Genomic DNA, 23,848 nt, shown 5'->3' with positions numbered 1-23,848 from the left:
GGGGCCCTTTCGTCCACGACCATTTCGCCAGGAACTGTTTTCTCCTTCTCCCGGCGAAGAGAGCATGCATCCACTAGAAAGGAAAGGTGATGTCATCATTCAAACGCATCCAGAAAAAAATATAATCAATTTTGGCAATGCAGAGGTTTCACGCCAGATATGTTTCCAACGTGTGAAGCATGCTAATGATACGCTGAAATAAAAAGAAAAAATTATAACCGGCTTATTTGGGACTCATATCTTAAAATAAATCTTAAAAAAAACTTTTTTTTTGTACAATATTAAACCCGTTAGACGCAATTTAGGTACAGTAGGCGGAGGTCGCAGCCCGCTAAGCTTCGCCCCGTGCTTACAACGCGCTCACATCTCTCATCAACTGGAGAGCTGATTGACTTGTGAAAGGTTGGTTGTAGAATTGTATCTTTGTGCCGTAATAGTATTTTAATCGACAATGGCTCTGCTGCTTCGATTCCGGCGTGAAATGCAGTATCCGCGTTTCATCGCCAGTAAATATGTACACTGCCAGGAAACTTTCTCCCTTCTCGGCATACCGTTGTTAGATGATTCAGTGAAGCAATCATTCGCTTGCCTTTCATCATGTAATCCAACTGCTTAGGCACCCACCGACATGAAACCTTCCGGTACCCTAACGATCCGTGAACGATATCGTAAACACTCCCATACGAAATGCCAAACTCTCGGGAAATTTCCTTGAGGTGCACACGCCGATCCGCTTTCACCATTGCATCCACGCGGGAAGTGTCTTTAGTCAGAGAGGAATGCGGTCTTCGCGAAAGCTCATTGTCATACAAGTCTTCGCGGCTTTTTGCGAACTCACAACACCACCACCTCACACTTCTCCAAAGCGAGACACCTTTCCCCATACGTAGGCTGCATTTTCCTGTGAATTTCGATTGGCATTCGTCCCTTGCTTCATAGAAAACAAATCCAACTTCGTTGCTCGAACTATGGTGCCTGGAGCGCGTCTCCGACTTGTGTGTTTAACGTCCTATCCCGCCCATACATCAAAAGTGGTCCGAAAGTGGTAACAAATGACGTCACAGAAGCCGGAGTGTCATGCTGTTGCATGTTGCGATCCTGGCGGTTGGTCGTAGAAATGCTGGCGAAAACCACAGGCTGACGCGAGTGCCGCTGTCGTCACGGCGTTCCAGGCGTGCCATCTTCCAGCTGCTTTAGCTTCCGTGCACTGCCGCATTGGAGAGTGACCTGCAGCAGAACAGGCGTCTGCCACACCGACCACAGCAATTGGGACGCCGCCAGGTTCGCGACCGGTGACAGCATGACACTTCTGTGACGTCATCAGGCGGAAATCAAGGGACCACTTTTTCGGACCCGGCAAACACACCAGTCGGAGACGCGTTCCAGGCACCGTACTCGAACGCCGTGGACGTCTGAAGCGCAGCCGCCATTTTCAACAACTGACAGTAGCGCCGTGCCGCGGTGCTACCGGCAGATAAAATCGGACCGGTCCAAGAAAGGTCCACAGCTGCGAATGGATATGTTGACTTCTCATTTACAACCGCAATTTCGCTAAAACAAAAATAGGGACAAAGACTTTCTGATTTCGCCTCGAACATTTAAAATGCATTCATGGCTTGCAAGCACCTCAAACCACTAAAATAGTTCTGACAGAGGAGCATCGGTCATCGTTGATTCACAGATATAAACTAATTAAATCGGGTGGCAATTGGATTAAAATAGTGGCTTTGGGATTCAATTGGTGATAACTTGGATTAAATTTATTTGCGCGAGGATTAAATTGATGACCACTGGGATTAAATTGGACCACACTTGATTAAATTCAGCAACGCTCGGATTAATAAAGCTGTCACTTGGATTATTATGATCGGGAGAACTTAAAAACGAAAAGCCGTACCACTGCCAAAACCGAGAGCCCGTGCCTGGAGACGCTCTTTCACGCGCTGTAGAGTGAAACGGAAGAAAAGAAAAAAAAAGCTCGAGGTACACTTAAGCACGTCTTAAAAGTTGTGAATGCGAAATGCATGCAAAGCGCTCGTCCGCTGGCATTTTCGTCTGCTGCGTACTTTTCGTCGCCGGTCAGCGCGTGTGCTCCCCTGGGCACGCTGACCTTGGGCGGTCCGTGTTAACGGCGCGCTGATGGACACGCAGCGCCATGCGGTGAGCGATCGTGGAAACTCACGAGCGCAGCGGCCAATGGGAGCCCCGTCGACGCGCGTCAGCCCATGGAACCGAAGGCGAAATCCATCAGCTTTACTTCGCTCCTTTGGGATCGGGGAAACTAGGTGCCGTTTGCGCGCTTCAAACTAATGACGTCAGCTCGCTCCATGGGACAGTTGATGCTTTCGCATTAAAAATAAAACGTCGCAAGTAAAATGGTGCTTGTTACAACATTCGTGCTGCTATGTCTAGTCCTTTGAAGCATTATTTAACAGCTAGTTGACAGTATGGGGCAAATAAACTCTCTGCCATGCAATAAAAGCTCATGAGCTGTTTCAGACAAGTGGAAAATAGAGAAACGCATTCTCTTTTAGTTGAATAGGACAATAGTCAAAGAGACGAAGAAATGATTTTTCCACTTCTCCCTCCTTAGCTTTCCTCTTCAACTCAAGAGCGAAATGAGATATCACGTGGTCGGGAAGTGGTTGGGCACCGGTACGATGACACCAAGCTTGCACCATCCTTCTTATGCACGACATGAAACGTGTCATTCGCAAGCGATGATGAGTGCCATCACAGCACTTATTGGACACGAAAGCCAATTCAAACATTAGTCGACGGATTGACTGTTGACAAGCACATACGTCCGTGTGACGCAGTGCTCGTGTCCAACGCGGCTCCCTCTCTCGGCTGGGAGAGCTTCTGTTTCCGGTAGAAAGCCTACCTTACGTCACGGCCACGTGATTTCACAAGTTGGTGGCCGACTTCAGTCGAGTCTTGGAGAAAGCAGACCTGAGAAAGAACGAATACGGATTCCTGCTCCGGGTCATTTAAGATTAATTGTGGTCTTCAATTGGAAAAGGCTGGAAAATCATTCTATGGTCCCTCTAACCTCCTATTATTTGCAGTGCAACGAAATAGAATGAAACATTAACATGTGCTACGAATGCTTTCGTTCATAGTCTTAAAAAAATTTGTTTGCTACAAAGGGTGCTTCAAAACGATTAAATCAAATCACATTACTTAAAACGTTACCATAAAACATTGATCAAATCAACCAGAAAGTAATAATTTTATGCCAGAAAATTATGTCGAAAACAAGATTTACGCTAATGTCTCAGCTTGATTCATGCTTCTCCCAAAAGTATAACCAATGAAATTAGTAGTGCAACTTATGGTATGCACTTGGACTGTCTAAGTCAAAGCGGTGTTTGAGTTCTGAGGTATGTTGGTCACAGGGTATGTCGGTCAGAGGTGGCTTTTGGCAGTCATATAACCTTATGGCTGCCAAAAGCCACATGCTGAAGAACGCTTTTCAGTTCCCGCAGCAAAACTGATTCTAACCCGTTATCGCTGGCGTTCGTTTAAAAGGTAAATTAACGATTCAAATAAAAATATTTCAACACATTATCCTTTTTTTTTTTTTAGTAGGGAGATGATTGAGCGAGGCACATAGTTGGGCTAGTTGGGGGTACATACTGTTTGGTGGGAACAGCGCTGTTCCCACCAAACAGATGATTGAGCGTGGTTTGTTGTTGCCCCCAACACCACTTTTTGTTGTACTTGGTGGTGGTGGGTTTGCTACTGTTTTTGACGAGCAGTTGGTTTTAGGAACTGTATTATCTAGGTATGTGCGGTAAAATAATCCCTATAAAACGGAATCATTACACGATATATCTGGAGGTTTTTGACGTCATCAGGAGGCGGATGCTTCATTATTGCGGCACCTTATCCTCGTTTGAGCGTGGTTGAGTGTCATCGAAAACCGTTCCACTTTAGTTTATCTTGAATGACGTCGCCGGAACATTTTTAATGAGTGTGAGGCACACGCATAAAACACAACGTGACGTCGTTCGCAACTCGATGGTAGACAATACGCGAGTTCAGGAACGCTTCCGGGTTCTTAATCGCGCGCGGAGACCACCATTAACTAGTAAAGTATGGGCACAAATATGACGGCGGTGATTTCCTCGTCCGTCACGAAACAAATATATGGCGGGCAAAGCTTCCTACAATTCCCAATATTACAACATGTGCCACCGAAAACCTCTAGGATACGCATAATGCCTACATCGAGATATCGGAAAAATTTACCTTGTTGCCCGTACGCTCACTTTACTCCTTTTGTTGTCCCTGTTGTTTGTCTGGGAGAGTATAATAGTTACAAGCAGCTCAAGTCTCGCGAGGAAGACGCAATCATTTAGGTTGTGAAGCCGGGTTGTTCGGTTCCATCGGACAATGGCTGTACGCTTGCTGTCGACGTCCTCGTACTTGTTCTCGCTGTTCGCAGGAAACGTGCCATGGATTTTAGGACTGTTTCTGTGTGTCTTATTAGCCGTTCCGTTCGTTCGGTGGTTTCGAGTATGGAAGGCACTAAGGCCCTTACCAGGACCGTGGGACACCGTGCCCTTCTGGTTCCTTTTCGACAACCTCAGGGCCCGAAAGCACAGAGCATACAAGTACCGTACGGCATGTGAGTATATAGGTTGTAGCTGGTCCCTGATTTGATACCAGAACCAGGCGGATTCCTTCCAGCGCGAACCAGTCACCTAGCTGTGTTTGGATATTTGTGTTGGTCCCCTTGTCCTCCTTGTTCCTCTTATCGTTTAATATGTCCTGCATGCTTGCACCTTTGCATTAATTCCATTAACATCACATACTTTTTTCTTTTTTTTTTTTACGTGTGTGCTCTTCTGTTGCGTGCGTTCTCTTTTTCGTTGTTGAGTGAGAGTACGGGATCTTAAAAATCGTACATAAAAAAAAAAAGTTCGCAGTTCATGTGCCCTAAAAACGGAAACATTTAGAATAGCTCGGAGCACGTATCGAAAGCTCGCACTGCAGAACTCAGGTATCTTGGCCTCAGTCCTCACCCCTGCCCGTTTCAATACGGATGATTATCTTACAGGCGAGAGATTATGCATGACTACTGCGTGATTCACGTTAAAGATTCCAGGCTATCAGTCACACTGCACTGGTTATATTTCTGACCTACACCCGGGATATGAAACGCCGGTAGGGTATGACTAACTCCCCGTTGTCTAAACAGACACAGAATACAATTGTTACTATGGTATCCATAATGAAATGAGGATTCAAAGACGAGCATTGCCTGATTCACAGTGCAATGCTGACTTGGAATAGTTGATCAAGCTCAGTCAAAAAATGGAAAAATAATAAAAGCTAGAAAATAGGCTCCCAACACAATGTGACGTACATTATAATATAATGTTAAAGGATGTCCTGTGTAATAGTGGCCTTTACACAAATTTGACCTCCCATTTTACCGTAACGGATTTTATTATATCTTACCTGTTCCTTTCTTGTTTACAAAAACACGTACAACACAAATCTACAGATACAAGCTCAAAGTCATGGAGGCAGCTCCAACTGGAGATCACCCGAGAGGAAGAGAGTGAGGCAAAGCTCTCCTTGTGTTTTCCACTGCATGCCCCAAGTAGCATTCGTTCGGCTCAATTTCATGTATTCATACAGCAAGGGCCTCCTCTTTATTTGATCCATACACGCATCCCAAAACTTTGTTAATGATCGCTTCCGCTAACCAACTAAAATCATTAAACTACTGTATCACTGTCGCTGATAGATTATTTTTCAGCGTGCGTAAGGTGCATTTCCATTGGCCTCTTAGTTCATTCCCATTCCTGAACATGCTGTTAATTTGTGATAACACATTTTATACCATATTTGTCAAGCGAGAAGGAAAATCACATTGCACGCGCACGTGAACACAGAATTCTGCACAACCATTGAACAGCACAACGTCGTTACGTTAATTCTTACTGACCTAGCCTTTATGTCTGTTTTTGTTTTCTTTTCTAGGGATATTCAGCACATTTTGCAGTTTGTGGAAGCAGTACCCGAACCAAATCTTCAAGGTCTATATTGGAATGACTCCCATAGTCTTTGTGCACACCCCTGAAGCAGTAGAGGTAATTTTTTTTTATTATATGTTGTTTGCCTGTGTAGTTCAACATTTTCTCAACGTTCATTGAACCTATTCTACAGGCATTACTGACAAGCACCGTCAACCATAACAAGCCGTTCCTGTATCATTTCGTCGCACCGTGGTTGGGACCAGACAACCTTTTGTTGGCGTGAGTAAAATTACAATTACATTGATTAATTGAAAAGATATTCGTAAAATTCACAGAGAGAAAAACCTGAGAGTCAACGCATTCCTTTCCAATCAATATTACGGTAAAACCACAATTATAAACTTCGACCAACTTGGAACGCACTGGGTTTATGCAACGCTTTGGTTTTTAGATGCTAGTTCACCGAAAGAATAACATGGATAAAACGCTATATGCTAACCGAGAGCACCACAAAATATATCTAATAGATCACTTTGTCTTGTATCGCTGGTCTCTATTTTTGCAAAGGAATATTGTGAATTTGTTCAAAGCAAGGGCAAAGTGCAGGTTTGTTAGTTCTCTGCCGGCTTAGTTCAAAGCAATGCGACTTGGGAAGGAAAAACAAAGAAAAAACGGTCAGCACTGCAGACATACTTTCTTTGTGTAACGGCTTGCTTTCCTTTTTTTTCTTTCTTTCTTTTTGTGCGTATTGAACCACGGCTGTTTTATCAGGTTGATCTTCAAACCTCAGTTTAACAAGAAATTGTAACAGGACATTCAAGTAGTGATCGAGTACATTGAATTTCGGTTTTCCTTCGTCAATTCAAGTATTGTTTTATTTACGGTTCCAGACAACGTCGACACCTCAAATGAAAAATTAGCGCCTCAGCAGCAGTTAACTTATCATTCTAAAAAAAAGCCACGAAGAATGGCAGAGATGAAAAAGTACTGAAGCACGGGCGCAGGTGCCTCAGTATTATACCTCGACAAAACTCAATCATGAGAGCACTCATTCACATCACTCACCCTCACCGGTCAGGCGTGAGGTGAGCGCGAGTGAGTCCGTAAGCCTCCAAAACTCATGCGTTTGAGATTGAGTGAGGGTGTGAGTTTGGTGAGTTCATGAGTTCGGTGAGTTGGGTGAATTCATGAGTTCGGTGAGTTCACGATTTCGGTGAGTTCATGAGTTCGGTGAGTCCATGAGTTCGGTGAGTTCATGAGTTCGGTGAATTCATGAGTTCGGTGAATTCATGAGTTCGGTGAATTTATGAGTTCGTTGAATTCATGACTTCGGTGAGCTCATCAGTTCGGTGAGGGGTGGGAGTTAATGAGGCCGGTGAGTTTATCAGTTTGGAGAGGCATCGAGTCCCTGAGGTGTCATGGGTTGGGTGAATGTTTGCGGAGTGACATCGAAAAAGGGCGGATCATGTGACATTTCCGTACATTTGCGGGGAAGTTGAGTCGATGGTCGCTTCGCAATGGCGCTGTTAGATCGCACGGCTGGTTCTCTACTAGTGATGAAAAAGCAGGATAAGCTGCTAACGAATTCATCTGCGCTCTTCGGCTCCGGTTCGATTTGCGGAGGCTTTGCGTGGTCTTTTGCATCTGGTCGCTGCTTCGTGGTGGGGTGACGATAGAGGAAGCAGGGCTCTGCCCTCCTCTCCCACTCCCGTGTAGACTGTAGACTGCGAGGCACCCATATACGCGCGGCGATTTCTTGTTTCGGGAAGGAGAAAAACGGGCGCTACGCCCGTTCGCCCAAAGGAATAGTTTCTATTCCGAGTGCACCTGTCCTAGACACGGTCGCTCATTCCGAATCCAATGTTAAAATGAAATCCTGCTGGAAACTGTCGCGATTCGCCTGTATACTTGTTTGTTTAAAATGTTGCTTGGAGTTTGTAAGAAAAAAGTACGCATACACGTCTTTGAATGTTGACTGTCATAGAACAATTGCAGAAGATAACTCTTCAGAATACCTCCAAATAGATGTACAATGAAATATTATTTTTATTTTATTTTAATATTGGTGTTGACAAGTACTTGACCTTCCTAACTTGCTAAACGAATTTTTTTTTTTTTTTTCAAACTCGACGTCTTGTTTGTAGTGTACCATTTCGTTATGCCAGGAAAATTATTTTTCTCCAAAAAATTAGAAGCGGATTTTTTTGTCATTGTTTTAGCACGGAATTTACCCAAAGTAAGAATGAATAACAAGAATATCCGACACCCCTTTACATGTAAGAGAGGGGGCCATTCAACTCAAAATACGGGCTGCGCCCGAAGACGTTTTGTGTGCCGGAGAAAGGATTTTCTTACTAGCTCCACTTGTGTAAGATATTAGTTAGGATTTTTATATATTATTATTTATCAACCTGCAAAGCTCACGACGGTGGACGTCCCGGTCATTTACAGGAGTGCTCTTTTTCTTTTCTTAGCAACAATATATTTATACGATTAAATAACTGGAGAGAAGGGGTAAGACTCACCCCCTAAATAATTAAAATGTATTCGACATTCCCGCATGCGTGTGCGTACATGGAAGGACCCTTCCCCGCTCGAAGAGATTAAGCGCCTAAATGTTTTGTATCGAACAAAATCAATCTTGAAAAATTGTATACCATATAATTGAGTTGCATAACCTTGCCCTAACCCTCCTCAAATATCGTGTGCATATTCGAATATGCTCTCAGTATTCAGAATGGAAGTAATTTAAATATCGAAGGTAAAGTAGTTTCCACTTACACCAATAGGTCGTAGTTTATTCATATAAAATTGGTGAATACAAAACAAAAATTCCCGTCCATCAAAAATTAATAAGTTATTTTCAGGAAACACAACTTTTTGCATCTAGTTTGTAAATTTTTGTGCTCAGCATATTGACAAGTTCCAATACAAACACATATCGTCTGAGCAACAAGAATACCGAAGGCGTCTGACACCGATAACGATTTTGCCAGAATCCATAAACGATAACATTCTACGAGGCACAGAGTCGGCCGATTAGAACGTTCCATGTTTAATTGGTATGGGCGGTGCAACACAAAATAAGAGACGCGGTAAATAAACAATAAATACAGTAATATGGTACGCACAAAGCTGTTCAATCGTACATTCTCCAAGAAAAAAAAATCAACTAGGCGGTTATTTTAGGCAAAATAATTTGTGTGAACGGAGATAAATCTAAAGATAGGCCGCACCGAGATAGTTGTACTCGACAACGAATTGCTGAGCCAACCGTCTTACCCTTCAGGAGAAATTCGCAATAGCCTATGCAGAAACGAAACATACACACACACGTTGGTGCATGTTTAATTATTTATAATTCACACCTGAATAAACAACGCTGCAGATCTTACCGCCATACTTACATGAAGTTGTCGCAATCGCTTGAAATGAACAGCGCACACGGTAAAAAAATATACTTCATGAGACTCGAGATGACGCGCCCCTGTTTCCTAAGGCTCGTGCTAAAGCATTCCGTAGGGATCCACCTATGGATCGCCCTTTAATTTTGTATTTCATATTGCCAATGTATTCCTGTTCAGAAGCAAACAATGCGCCCTAAGTGTTTTTCGTACGGTGCATTCCTCTAAAACCAACACTATTCACAATGGATGGATGGGCGAATCCGGCTGAGCCCTTACGCCACCTAGCCCACTCCAGAGGAGAAGACGCCACCAAGCGGAAAAGACGCGAAACGAAAAGGAGAACCACCGCCTTCCCAACAGGGCAAAGAAAACTGGCGCGGTCTGGCAGTCGAAAGGTGAAACAAAGGAAAGCGGATTAAATGCACTCCGGTGGAGTTCAGAATCATTCGTTTCACAAAGGCAGCACGCTTTTGCACTTCATTGCACCTTGGATCCACGAACGATCCAGCGGAGGTGCCACCAGACAAAGGTGATAAGAAGCTTATAATGCCGGTCACTGTAATACCTTACTCACATGCCCGGCCTAAAAAAAAAAAGAAGGATCCCACAACATAGGTTCCATTGCCGTCGGCGATTCAGGCCGGGCTACTGAGTCGAGAGACCATGCCACGTGGGAAGAAGCCCGAACTGATTGACCGTAGTCCACAAAGGAACCCTCAGCTAACGGTACATTTGTGATCGTGTGAACGGAGTATAAATGTAACCTCGTTTTATCGTTCGAACAGAACCGGTGAGCCCTGGCGCTTCAAGAGAAAGCTGTTGACGCCAGCGTTTCATTTTCGTGTCCTGGACAACTACATGCGCATTTTCAACGAGAACGGCGACTTGCTGGTGAGGCACATCTGCTCGCTCGTCGATGAGGCGCCCAATGAGCCCATACGCCTCTTCAAGATAACGCAGAAGTGCGCCATGGACATCATTGGAGGTGAGCACGGGGCATGCGGGAAACAACGGATGTTCACTGACACATTAAGAAACACAGGGCGCGACTTGCTACGTTCACGCGCGTTATGGTCCTCTGTTCGCTGTTTTTATTGGCTACCGCAATCCTATACTGACTGTGGAGCCGTAATGATATGCGTGGGTGAAGCCCTGCGTTTCCTCAGCTGTTAGTGAGCGTTTTGACAGAACCGTTCTGTTATCTGGAATGCGCCGTCCCTAAGCTGTTGCATGTTAAAGGGAAGCTGAAAGGGGCACTGACACCCCAAAGGTCGCATTTTATTTTACTGTCTAAAACGATGCAAATTGTAGTCATAGAAACGCAAAAAATACCGAAACGCAAAAAAAAAAAAAAAATCCACGTGCGCCCGCGTCTTTTTATTTTTGGCGTTTTTCTCTCCCCCTCCTTACCTCCTCGCTGCTTTTGATTTGTGACGTCAAATATCATAAAATCTAGAAGCCATGTATGTGAAATTTCTATAATCTAACGACGGCAATCGTGAAACATGGTTTTTTTTTTTTTTTAACGCAATTCTGAATGCACTAAAGGCCCTTCTTTTTGAAATAACACAAATCGGAGTACGGTATGAAGGCGTCCTCCTGGATCTTTATCCTCCCTCAGAACACATGAATGCGCTCGACGCATGTAGCAGAGGTTGGTCGGTGAGTTGGGGAATTGAACGAAGTGCTCTTTTTTAGGTGCCCGACGACCTCACAGACTTCGAAAAGAAAATCGTTACAGGATCAAAACAACTGGGTTTGGTGTCTGTGTAACGTATAGTTTCGGTTGTGACTCCGCCGGGGCATCCTTTCACGCAGAACCGGCGAGACGTCAAGCCTTGACTGCTCGCAGCGATAGGCGGCACGGCACGCACGGAGAAAACCGGTTGTTCCCGGTACGCTGGCGAACACGACACTTCGGGTCGCGGCGGCAACGGCGGTTCGGAGCAGAGGCGTGACACTCGACTCGCAGGAGAGCTCAATATTTGACGTCACAGCACTGGCGCGGATCCCGCAGGAACTTCAAATTCCGCATTTTAATTTTTATTTTATTTTTATTTTACAATAACTGAATTTTTAAGTTTCATATTTTGAGGGTAATATCCAGGTATCGTTTTCAATCGTTTAGAATAATAAAAAAATCTATCTTTTTGACGTGTCAGTGCCCCTTGCAGCACGTTTTCAGAAATCTGAGTTAGGAGTAGACTTCTATCCTAGACTAGACCCCCCCCCACACCCAAACAAAACCCTGGCTACGTTCCTGGATAGCACCTTACTGTTCAGACCAGCGTTCCAACATGACTATCCGCATGTCGATCGATTGCACCTAATCCCTCAAGTGGTCTTAAACTTTTTAATGTAAAGCGGAATGTCAACCTTCGACACCCTGCCCCTTCCGATCACGGCCCGACCAGCGGCATCAATGCCGGACGGTTTAAGTCATCTCATCTTATTGTTACACCACTGATACGCAAACACACGGTCACCTCGGCGATAATTCCAGCCTTCTGTTGACAACCCACAACACTGCCATCACGATGTTGCTGCTATGTTGCTGACACGCACAAATACAGTACCACGTTGAACGCCGGTTGGCACTCGGCATCGGAAAACAGAACCGAAATCGGCACGGAAGGCACCCGGCAGTAAACCCTGTCGGTCTTGGACGCAGTCCTTGCGATTTCCACAACGTCGAAAACGTCGACAAAGTTCCGCGCGGTTTCGCTACTGTAGTTCCGCGCACGGAGGTTCCGCGTGAGTCCTGCAAACCGGAGACGGCCATCTTACGCAGCGTACTTAGCGCTGCTGGCACTGCTACGGAACTTTGCTGTTTCTAGCGGCTTCCTTTGCTCGTTTGATAAAATTAGTGATAAAACGTCAATGCAACCGAAATGTTCTGCACGTTTGGACTAGAAGACGGAATTACAGGCGGCCTTTGCTGCCGCTGAAGCTCAATCAACTCAACAATATTTATTAAACAACGTGCGCGACGTGCTCTAAAAACGAAACCGAAAGAAGAGGACTCGAGAGGGCGAGAGCTTTCTCCCGTCTGCCTGGAAAAGAAGAAAAACGTTTCGTTCCTCCCTTCTTCTCGTGTCCGCTTGGGGGCGCGTCAGTAAAAGGGAGGAAGACGCGCCGTTGGTACTTTTTTCCTCCATTTTTTTTAGAGTGTAGCTGAGGAGGCTGTCCAAGCGCGAGCGGCTAGCCTTGACTACCTTGACTGGAGTACTCGCTGCACGAGCGCTCGTGCAGCTGCCGAGGCTTAATCCAAAGAAACTATACTTCGTCTCACCTTAGCATGGACCATTTTTAGCCGCGCGTGCCAAAAGCCCGAGCTAGTTGCTTTGGATGAAGCCTCGGCGACTGCACGAGCGCTCTAGCAGCGAGTGCTCCAGTCAAGGCAGTCGAAGCTAGCCGCTCGCGCTTGCACAGCCTTCGCAGTTAGTCCGTGCTAAGGTAAGATGAAGTATAGCTCGCGATTTTAGCATGCACGGCTAACAATAGCCCATGCTAAAATGAGAAGAAGTACTTGCTGGTATCTCGAACTGTTCTGCCTGAGCTTATTGCTCGGGCGAATCCCGTGCCACTCAAACACATTCCGCAGCTGCGGCGTCATCAGCGCCTGCGCACTACAGTACTTCGCTTTCTTTGGTTCAACGCACAATATTAAACACACTAAAAAGAATTCCAGACGCCTGCTTTCCCACCGATCATGTAATTAGTCAACTGCTCGAATCTAAGAAGCGGAGCATGTCGACCAGATGAGCAGATGCTGAAAACTGCGCTACTCACAAGTAAATGCGATCTGCGCAGTAACATCGAGCATGTGATCACGTCGTGTTCATTGTTCCGGCTCAAATTGCCCTGGGACAGTTTTTTTTAAGGCGAAAGCCTTACTTGCCCCATTGAACGACACATCGGAGTAAATGGACATAAAAATGCGACTGAGCGGAACGCGCCGCTCAATCGTTTGCTCAAGGACGATCCTCGTCCTGACTGTTGTCCTAGAAGGCGTCCTAGACCTCCAGGACGATCTCACTTGTCACTGTACGAGAAAAACAAGCGGCGTCGGCGTAGTTGTGCCGAAAGATGGCCATGAGATTAACGGCGCCAAAAGTGCGTCGTCAGAGAGCGCGCTGTCTTCGGAGGTTCGCTAACACCAATTAAGATCGGGGCTTGGGCTTTCGCCTTCAAGTCGTCTTAGGGATAACATAAGAGACCCGGTAAATTGTTATTTTATTTTGATGACTATAGTTCAGGACGACGTGCCGGACTAAAGAAGCACGTTTCGGAATCTATCTCCATTCAAATAAACCTTACAACGCAAGTGTTGCTTATTTTACTATTTTTTTTTAGGAAAGTATTTTTTTTTTTTTTTTACATTTCCGCATTTAAAGAAAACTTTTTTTTTTTTTTTTTTTGTGTTTAGGACCCATTTCAGAAAACGCTTCTATTTCGGGTCCAGGTGCCGAGATATCGGAATCGCTCCCAACTCAAATCGAGTTAGCGACTACACAGGTGCGAAATAAATAATCAAACGGCTGAAATCGGCTGTGCGGTCTTTGGCAACCGTCCTAATTTTTTAAACTTTCAAGCAGAGTGGCACGGCGGACCGGCCAGGAGCCCAAAACGCTCGGGTTTTGATGTCGCTTCCGTCTCGTAACTTCTACCACAGCACAGAAGACAGCAGGTACAATATTTACGCTCGCCGAAAGCGTCAAAAGGGCTTCACGTGCGGTTCACCGGAAAACGTACTCACGTGGGCCGGCTGGTGCAGGAAACGCAGCTCCAACTTTGATCTCTGACACGGCGTGGCGCCACCTTCGCAGAGGGCTTGCTGCGTATTCATGTAAACGTTGCCGCGTCGGCTTCATTCGAAAGACGATTGTTGTCGATGCGCTGAAGTCGCATTCATGTAAATGCGGCTTATTACAATCACCGAGAGTTTAAGAAACGCAGGAAGTGACTTTGGCTCTACTGGCAAATGCTGATTATATAGCGCCTGTCCTGTTTACTTCTTGTCCTTGTTTCTGTTGCGCTATTTTATATGTTTTACTAAGATGAACCAACTAGCACAACAACGTACCTTACTGATTATATCACTTTCTACATAGCGATATTAACAAGCCCGGAATTCGCCTTGTCCTGCATTTTATTACATGTCAGCGACTATAGAAGTTTTTAGTCTTTTGATGTCATTGGCTGACATAGCAGACTGGTGTAACATTTTTGTCTTGTCTTTTCCCGGTTAATTGTTGTTTTTATCTTTCAGAAGTTACGATGGGAGCCAAACTGCAGCTGCAGGAAAACAAGAATCTCTTCTTCATGAAATCTTTCAATCGGTGCGAGTAGCCCTTCAGCCATGCATTTGTTCTCTTAGTTCTCCACGGAAAGAGATTCGCCTTTCGATGGATCGGAGTGGAAGCGCACCAAACCATCCAAGCCAAATCACCGCTCTGAAGTATCACGTGATTACGCGCCCCCCGAATTGCTGCACCCCTTACAAAGGTCACGTGGTACACGCAGGGCGGTTGATAGGCTTCCCTGGCCTGTAGCGCCTCCTGTGGTTAACAGGAGTTTGAAACAGGGTATATGAAGTTTCTGCTCTACGGAACTTGCTTCTAAATACTAAAAAGAGCGCTCTTTTTTTTTTCGTTTTTAGGGCTATGTTTCTTCTTTCCGTCAGATCTGGCACACCATGGCTCTGGATTCAAAAGATATACGAGATTTCGCGCGAGGGAAAAATGTTCAGGGCGGACCTTGGAAAAATGAGGGAACTCACTTACTCAGTAAGAAACTTTGACTTCTGTTACTTTTATTAAGATCACCAAGAAAAACGAACGTGTTGTTGGCTTAGGTGTAACAGTTCTCTAATACTTCTCTGTTAGTTCACCTGTAGTCCACAAGTGCAACTTCAGACGTAGCTTAAGCCAAATCAATAGTATTTAATAAAAAAAAGAAAATTCTGTTTGGACATTTTTTCGCTAGTCAGCACTTTGTAGACGAAAAAGACAAATACAGTTGAGATTACTTTACCTAATACGGATTTTGATATTATATGTGAGAAGATCTGAGGTATGACACATGTCTGTAGCGTGACATCTAGTTTAGGATTATTAAATTACATATACTCCTAGTACCTCTGGTAAAAAAAAGAGTGTGTGTTAAAATCGTTCGTAGAAAAAAAAAGCAAATAAGTATTTTAACACAATAATTAAACTGATATTTTTGCACCCGCAATTGCGCATCATGAGTGGTCAGTACAGCTTGCATAGGGGCACTTGAATGTTTACATCATGGTTTTTTCTAAAAAAAGGTTATGCGGAGGCGAAAAGAGAAACTGCAGTCCACTGAAATCATCCAAAAATCTGGATCTGAAGAGGAGGAATTCAATTCAGGAGGAGAGACGACACTGATGAACAGGCTCCTGCAAAAACATATCCAAGACAGCAGTTACACGTTGAGTGACGTCAGAAATGACATCGACACAATCATAGCCGCCGTAAGTAAGCACTACAAGCTCGTCTTGTTCTTCTAAAGCTTGCAACGATTGTAATATGCAGTCAAATAGGCTTCCCAATTGAGGAGCATCCGCCATGGAGTAATCTGATGGCTTGTTGGCTCCCTGAGTGCGAGTTACGTCTTGTCGACAACACGGTACCCTTGCCGTTTCAGGGTAACGACACAACCACGACATGCATGTGTTGGACACTGCACTATCTCGGACTTTACTCCGAGGTCCAGGCAAAAGTGCACCGGGAACTCGATGAAGTATTTGGGAACGACCGAGACGGCGAAATCACAGCAATTCATCTAGCGCAGCTGAAGTATTTGGAGTGTTGTCTAAAGGTTTGAGCGATTCCTTTTTTGGTTTATTGATTTGCACCTTGCTCTTTTGTCACACAAGCAGTCGGATATCATAGTTTCGTTTCAATGACAATTGCAATCACAACTTTCAGGAGGCCCTGCGGTTATATCCGTCGTTTCCTATGATCGGAAGGGTGCTTGATGAAGAACTCGAAATTGGTAAGCAAACTAAGCACCTGAAGGCAATGCAAAGTCGATTCAGAGTGCCACGTTCTAATTTCTCTAGGTCATGCCGTCTTTTTCCCCTCAAAACTTCCGGTCTTCATAACGAAACAGATGCTGATGCATTGGAGAGTGAGGCAGAATATCGTCCTCGCCTCTTCATCGCGCGCATGCACGGGCCGCAGAACGAGGTGTTGGCTGGATGCGTCGCATCTTTATGATGCCACGCAAAAGAAAAGACAGGACTGGCAAGAAGGAATTTAAATAAAAACGACGACAGCAACTAAGATTGTCGCAGGAAGTTTGAAAGCAATTATCTAATTTTAGTTAATTAGTTAATAATTCGATTAGCATTGCCTGTTATGGTTGTTCTGCTGAGTCCCGTAGAAAGGAAGTTAAGACGGTCTTCATAAAAACTGCTTCCTCTTTCTAAAACTTTTGTTTCAATTAAAACGAAACACCCTATGTATTTAAACTTGAGGAAGAAAACGAGAAAAGACAGACCGTTTTCTTCCTCAAGTTTAATTATCCCTACAAACCCGCTCGTTCTGTCCTTACCCAATGTATATCTACGCAATTGTTATTGTCACAGGTGGTGACCAAAAAAAGAATAAACAGGAACAAATAAACGTTTAATGCGGCGAAATTGTGCCAACAATAAAAGGGTACAAAAGATAATAACAGAGCGTCGCGGACGTCGAAGTCGGCGTAACAGCAGAGTCGCACGCTGGGGCGAGACTGACTCCGCTCGCCTTGCGGGGTCCCTTATGTACCCTCGTAGGTTTCTGGATCATTCGGTGTAGAACTTTCGGTGCGTAGTACATTCGGAACTTGATCAGACGAGAATGTTCTCGACCTTACGAGAAGGCCAAGTTGAAATAATAAATAAAAGGACAGTCCGCTGACTGCAAACGAACCTACACCTTCCGAGTTACAGTCAAGCGCGGTAACCACTCGGCCACACAGGCACTTGCTCGCCGACGCGCGTGGCAATACCAAATGGCGCAGCCAACATACTAGCCAGAGTGCATGTAATTACGTTGTCTTCTTTTTAATAAATAAATTTCATACATTCACTTTCCATCCTTTCTTTTCTTTCTTTCTTTTTGCAGAGGGTCACGTTATACCAAAAGGTGTGATGTGCTTCATAGCTATTTATAGCCTTCACAGAAACCCGAAGTATTTTAAAGACCCTGAGAAGTTCATGCCTGAGAGGTTCCTTTCTGACGAGATCAGGACACGACACCCGTTCAGCTACATTCCTTTCTCTGGAGGCTCCAAGAACTGCATCGGTACGGAAACGCTTCTGTCCATCTGCTTGGTCGAAGCTGCCTCGTCGGCACTTGGTCATATTGTTGGACTTAGTCCAAAATTGGTAAAATAATCAACAATAACATTAAAATTATCAGGAATGAAAAGGGGAGGGGGGGGGGTTGATGTGTCTATAAAAACGAAAAACAAACGTATGATTAGACGAAGCGGTGCCTTTTAACTAAAACGGAAAGGTGTCGCCCGCCCTGCGATTGCGACAAAAGGGCGAGTGACTCAATTCTTTTGTGCTTCTTTTATCATTTTTAAGTATAAAAAAATAAAATGTTTTATTATTTATTTATTTATTTTACCCTCAGGGTCAGAGGCGTTACAGACGGGAGTGGGTTAAAAAAACAAAATGGAAACATCCACAACAGCAAAACGGCAGGAGGATTATAGTTGTGTGAAGCAATACATGTTAGTCAAGGCATTTCTAAAACTCTTATTGTCCACGATTTCGGCAACATCCATGGGAAGGTGTTTCCAATACAAAGAGGCGCTGGGGATAAAGGAATGATGATATGCGTTAGTACAGCAGAATGGAATGCCAACTTTGAATCTATGATCGTTCCGTGCTGAGAGATAATGGGGTTGTGTAAGTAGCCTTTGCTTGAGATGAATTATAATGATATATTTTGTGGAACAAACACAAGCAAACCATTTCCTTTGTGCGCTGCTATGTTTAAAATATACGTGCTTCTGTAGGCGCTAATGTGCGACCACTGGCTATGATAGCTGAGTGATCCGGCCACTAGTCAATCCCATAGTCACTGACAACTTAAGAAACACAGCGTGTGGATTATTATGTTCACGTTTCTTTCTGCGTGATTTGCTTTTCGGCGTTCTTATCGTCTAATGCCGCAAGCTCATTGGTTGCGGAGCGATAATGCGATGCTCGGAATTCGACACGCCTTGTGCTTATTTATCTAACCTAACCTAACCTAACCTAACCCAGTCCAACCTAACCTAATCCAACCCAGTCTAACCTAACCAGCACCATCTTATTTATTGGGCTAAAGTAAAACCTGTCACTCCTGTAGTCTTGCAAGTTTGGCTTTAGATGAATCAGAAGCTCGTTTGTTTCTTCACCTCGTCTTTGTTGTTTCAGCTGTTGTTATCGTGTATAACGTTAACCAACTCGCCCAACTTACTACGTTAGTAAAGTAGTTCACCTCATTATTGTTTATTGCACTTTTAAACATGATTAAATGTGGGACTGTGTTGCCCGAATGTTCAACCCCCGTTTGTTTATTTTCAGGCCAAAAATTTGCCATGTTGGAGATGAAGCTGCTGATGGCGAAGGTGCTTCGCGAGTGCAGAATTGTATCTTCGGAACCGTTAGAGAACCTCGATGTGGCCTACGAAGTTATTGTGAAGGATATTGGAGGTAACAAAGTATGGGTACAAAGGCGAACGGAAATACACTCACCCGAGCGATGAACGCCCAGTCACCTTAAAATACCATCCTTCGCCAACAGTCAAAACATTTCTTTTCCGGAATACCTTTTTATTTTTAAATAAAAACCTCCACACTTATAATTTACAAGTGATTCTTGATCAACAGCTTTTCTTCTATCACCCCCTCCCCTTTTTTCGTTTTCCTACGCCATTGTATATATCGTCCTGTTAACACTTTCTTCAAGCATAACATCCTTCATTAGATGAACCCAAATGAAGCAATCAGTCTTAGAAATATCAGTTTGTAGCGCGACCATGCGAAAATCAAATTTTTATAAGGGATGATTTATGTCACGTGTCCATCTGCAAACGTCGGCAAAAAGATACAAATCGGAGATGACTGAGTTACTAAATCAGTGAACGTTAAGATACATACATGACGTTGCGGAATTCCTGTGATATCAAGGGGATATCATTTTTTATTCGTCGTGCTTCATCAAATATCTGCCTAAAATACAGTGTGTTTCACCAACGACGGAAAATATATTTTAGAGAAAATAAACTATATTAAAACACACACACACGAACACAGGTATATACAAATATATATAATCGGGTCTATCGTGGAGCTCTTGAAGGAGCCAGGCGTTTTGAATTAGCATAATCCATTGACGTCATGCACCACCTGATGTAGCCGAGGTGTTCCAATATTTTGTCTCATTTACTCAGTCTTGAGATAAGGTTTGTCTCAGGCCAAAACGTCGACGAACTTTGTAACTAATATATGTTATAAAACTCTAAAGAACTGCCTCAAGTACATTTTTCTACGGCATATATATATATATATATATATATATATATATATATATATATATATATATATATATATATATATATATATATACAGGGTGGTTCAAGTCACCAGGCTCGATCTAAATTGGACCTTAAAATTCGACGCTTGCACGTAGTAATCTAAACTTTTCGTCAAAGGTGTGTTATACAGGTCGGTTTTTTCTTGCAAAATTGCAAAGCGTAGTTCTGTTTTAGTAAAAAATAGAGCCAAAAAACTTGCCAGGGCCTACGGCGGGCAGCGAAGCAGACGACCAAGTCCAGTAGCAGGGTTTGTTTGGCGTTCGCATTGATAGATGGCGTCAAGAGCAGCGTCTGAAGGTGCAGCCGACCAGCGAAAGATAGCAGGCGATACGCAGACGAAATCCGTTGGCAGCAAAAGCGCACCTGTTATGCAGACGCGTTTTTTTTAGAGCGCAGCTCTTAGGGGCCCGTTCCCGGCTTGAGCGGCGTCGGCGTCGCCGTCGGCGTCGGCGTAACCAAGCTCATCCCAAGGTCACGTGGCCCCCAAGGTCATCCCAGGGTCACGTGACCCCCAAGGTCACCCCAAGGTCACGTGACACCCAAAGTCACGTGACCCCCCTGAAGTCACGTGACCCCCCGAGGTCACGTGACCCCCCCGAAGTCACGTGACACCCTCAGGTCACGTGACCACCCCCAGAGTCACGTGACCCCCGCCGAGGTCACGTGACCTCCCCGATGACGTCATCGATGACGTCGCCGGCATCCGCATCGTCATCGTCATCATCACTGATGACGTCATTAGTGACGTCACTGATGACGTCATCAGTGATGATGACGATGACGATGCGGATGCCGGTGACGTCACTGATGACGTCATCAGTGATGATCACGATGACGATGCGGATTCCGGTGACGTCATCAGTGACGTCACTGATGACGTCATCAGTGATGATGACGATGACGATGCGGATGCCGGTGACGTCATCAGTGACGATGACGTCATCGGGGAGGTCACGTGACCTCGGCGGGGGTCACGTGACCTGGGGGTGTCACGTGACTTCGGGGGGGGGGGCATCCGCATCGTCACCATCACAGATGACGTCATCAGTGACGTCACTGATGACGTCACCGACATCCGCATCGTCATCGTCATCATCGCTGATGACGCCATCGGAGTCCGCATCGTCATCGTCACTGATGACGTCATCAGTGACGTCACTGATGACATCATCGGCATGGTCACGTGACTCCCCAAGGTCACGTGACCCCCCCCCAGGTCACTTCACCCCCCAGTACCCTTCCCTCCTCCTCCTCAAGAGCTGCGCTCTAATTCGGTGTTACAGGGAGTTGTAAACGGCTTTCACTTTTTTAGAGCGCAGCTCTTAGGGGCCCGTTTCCGGCTTGAGCGGCGTCGCCGTCGGCGTTGCCGTCGCCGTCGGCGTTGGCGTCGCCAACGGCGACGCCGTCGCCGTTGGCGTCGCCGTCGGCGTCGGCGTCGGCGTCGGCGTAACCGCGCGGTGCATCATGGGAAAGGTCCCATAATGCACCGCGCGAGCCCCCACCGGGGTCACGTGACCTCGTGGGGGTCACGTGACCCCGGTGCATCATGGGAAATGTCCCATAATGCACCGCGCGAGCCCCCCACCGGGGTCACGTGACCTCGTGGGGGGCACGTGACCCCCCGAGGTCACGTGACCCCCGCGAAGTCACGTGACTCCCCTGAGGTCACGTGACCCCCGCCGATGTCGCGTGACCCCCAATGACGTCATCGTCACTGATGACGTCACCGGCATCCACATCGTCATCGTCATCATCACTGATGACGTCATCATCACTGATGACGTCACCGGCATCCACATCGTCATCGTCATCATCACTGATGACGTCACCGGCATCCACATCGTCATCGTCATCATCACTGATGACGTCACCGGCATCCGCATCGTCATCGTCATCATCACTGATGACGTTACCGACATTCGCATCGTCATCGTCATCATCACTGATGACGTCATCAGTGACGTCACTGATGTCGTCACCGGCATCCACATCGTCATCGTCATCGTCACTGATGACGTCACCGGCATCCGCATCGTCATCGTCATCATCACTGATGACGTCACCGGCATCCGCATCGTCATCGTCATCATCACTGATGACGTTACCGACATCCGCATCGTCATCGTCATCATCACTGATGACGTCATCAGCGACGTCACTGATGACGTCACCGACATTCGCATCGTCATCGTCATCATCACTGGTGAAGTCATCAGTGACGTCACTAATGACGTCATCGGCACCCGCATCGTCATCGTCACTGATGACGTCATCAGTGACGTCAGTGATGACATCATCGGCATTGGGGTCACGTGACCCCCAAGGTCACGTGACCCCCCTGGTTAGTTTAACCCCCCCCCCCCCCAGTGCCCTTCCCTCCTCCTCCTCAAGAGCTGCGCTCTAATTCGGCGTTACAGGGAGTTGTAAGCAGCTTTCACTTTTTACTTTAAGTTTGTCTTTTATTGTTCGCATTTATTTTTTAAACATTTCAAAAAGATTATATTTATTTTAATACACCATGGTAACCGCGAGCCGTCGCAATTAGGAGGTAGCGCCATCTATCAATACGAACGCCAAACACATCCCGCTACTGGACCCCGGCAAGTTTCTTGGCCTTGTTTTTGACAGAAATCGAACTACACTTTGTAATTTTACAAGAAAAAAACCGACCTGTGAATTACACCTTTGACGAAAAGTTTAGATGGCTACTTGCAGGCGTCGATTTTTATGGTCCATTTTAGATCGAGCCTGGTGACTTGAAGCACCCTGTATATATGTATATATATATACGGTCATTTTTGTTTTGAAGAACGGTATCACCCGTGGCAAAATTTGTGTTGAGCCTAAAGTGACCATTAGCAGATTAATTACCTGAAATTGACTAATTAACGTTAAGGATATTCGCCTTAGACAAAATTTTAGGATTGTAAATTTTTACCCATTGTAAAAATATGTCATTTCTGATGTTAGAACTCCGACAACGTAATTGCGTTTTGCGCTATTTATTCTCTTGGAACATTAAGCCCCATACAAAGTAAAATACCAAAACCAGGGTGCAAGACATCTCGCGAAGAGCAACCTGGAAGCCTATTGAAACTTCCTCATGGAGAAAATCTAGGGCCCGTTTTGGCCGATTTGAACGTCTCGCTCTTTCGCAAGCAGGAGACGACGGTGGCCCTTTCGCGGTCGTCGTTTGTTGAATGAGATATAAGACAGCTCGCGACAGTCAACAGAGCAACGCTGACGGTGACGTACCTTGTTGACAACCACCGAGGACGGCGGCGTCAAGGTGTCGGATGACGATATTTTGGCGGTAAACAAGAGTAGTTCTGACGGCAGAAGAAACCCAACACCGCGTGGTGGAGCGCTAGAAGCGTCGGTCTGCGTGACACAGAAATCCGCGAGCAGAAACACAACGCGAAGAGAATGGCGTCGCTTCAGGTAGGGCCGTAAGCCAGCGAGCAAATCTCCACAGCCGGCGTCCGTGTAGGCGTGAAAAAATGACACGTCTATACGCAAGCCTCGAGCCGCCCACCCACCTCCTACCCCCCCCCCCCCTCCCCGCCTCCTACCCCCATCTTTTTCTAACGCGTAAAACCAGAAGAAAATAATGTTTGAAAAGAAGCCGCGGCAAGTCTAGTTGCCAAAGAAGCTCGCAGTTTGAGGCGCCTCAAAAAAGGGCAATGGCAAGTCCCGGATTCGCCCCACGGTTTTACTCCGTGAGGAAACAACTATACGCCAACCCCTGGAAGCGAGGTTGGCCTCCGTAACGGGCAACCAAAAGGCTACCAAAATGCCCGCGGATGTGACGTCAGTGCAAGCCATGTATTGTCAACA

General features: G+C 45.6%; 1 protein-coding gene across 1 annotated transcript; it reads left to right on the top strand.

Annotated features, from left to right (window-relative positions):
* Positions 1 to 4,398: 4,398 nt before the first annotated feature.
* Positions 4,399 to 19,180, top strand: LOC115317043 (cytochrome P450 4V2). Its single transcript, XM_029976588.4, has 11 exons — positions 4,399 to 4,633; positions 5,998 to 6,107; positions 6,184 to 6,272; positions 10,186 to 10,385; positions 14,673 to 14,742; positions 15,063 to 15,189; positions 15,717 to 15,902; positions 16,076 to 16,249; positions 16,360 to 16,426; positions 17,542 to 17,721; positions 18,999 to 19,180. The coding sequence occupies exons 1-11, from the start codon at positions 4,399 to 4,401 to the stop codon at positions 19,178 to 19,180; spliced, it is 1,620 nt and encodes a 539-aa protein (XP_029832448.2).
* Positions 19,181 to 23,848: the final 4,668 nt, after the last annotated feature.

Source organism: Ixodes scapularis, unplaced genomic scaffold, assembly GCF_016920785.2.
Source record: "Ixodes scapularis isolate PalLabHiFi unplaced genomic scaffold, ASM1692078v2 PGA_scaffold3__209_contigs__length_174095766, whole genome shotgun sequence".
Classification (NCBI taxonomy): domain Eukaryota; kingdom Metazoa; phylum Arthropoda; class Arachnida; order Ixodida; family Ixodidae; genus Ixodes; species Ixodes scapularis.
The sequence above is the reverse complement of the archived record's forward strand: the minus strand, read 5'-3'. Positions and strand labels throughout refer to the sequence as shown.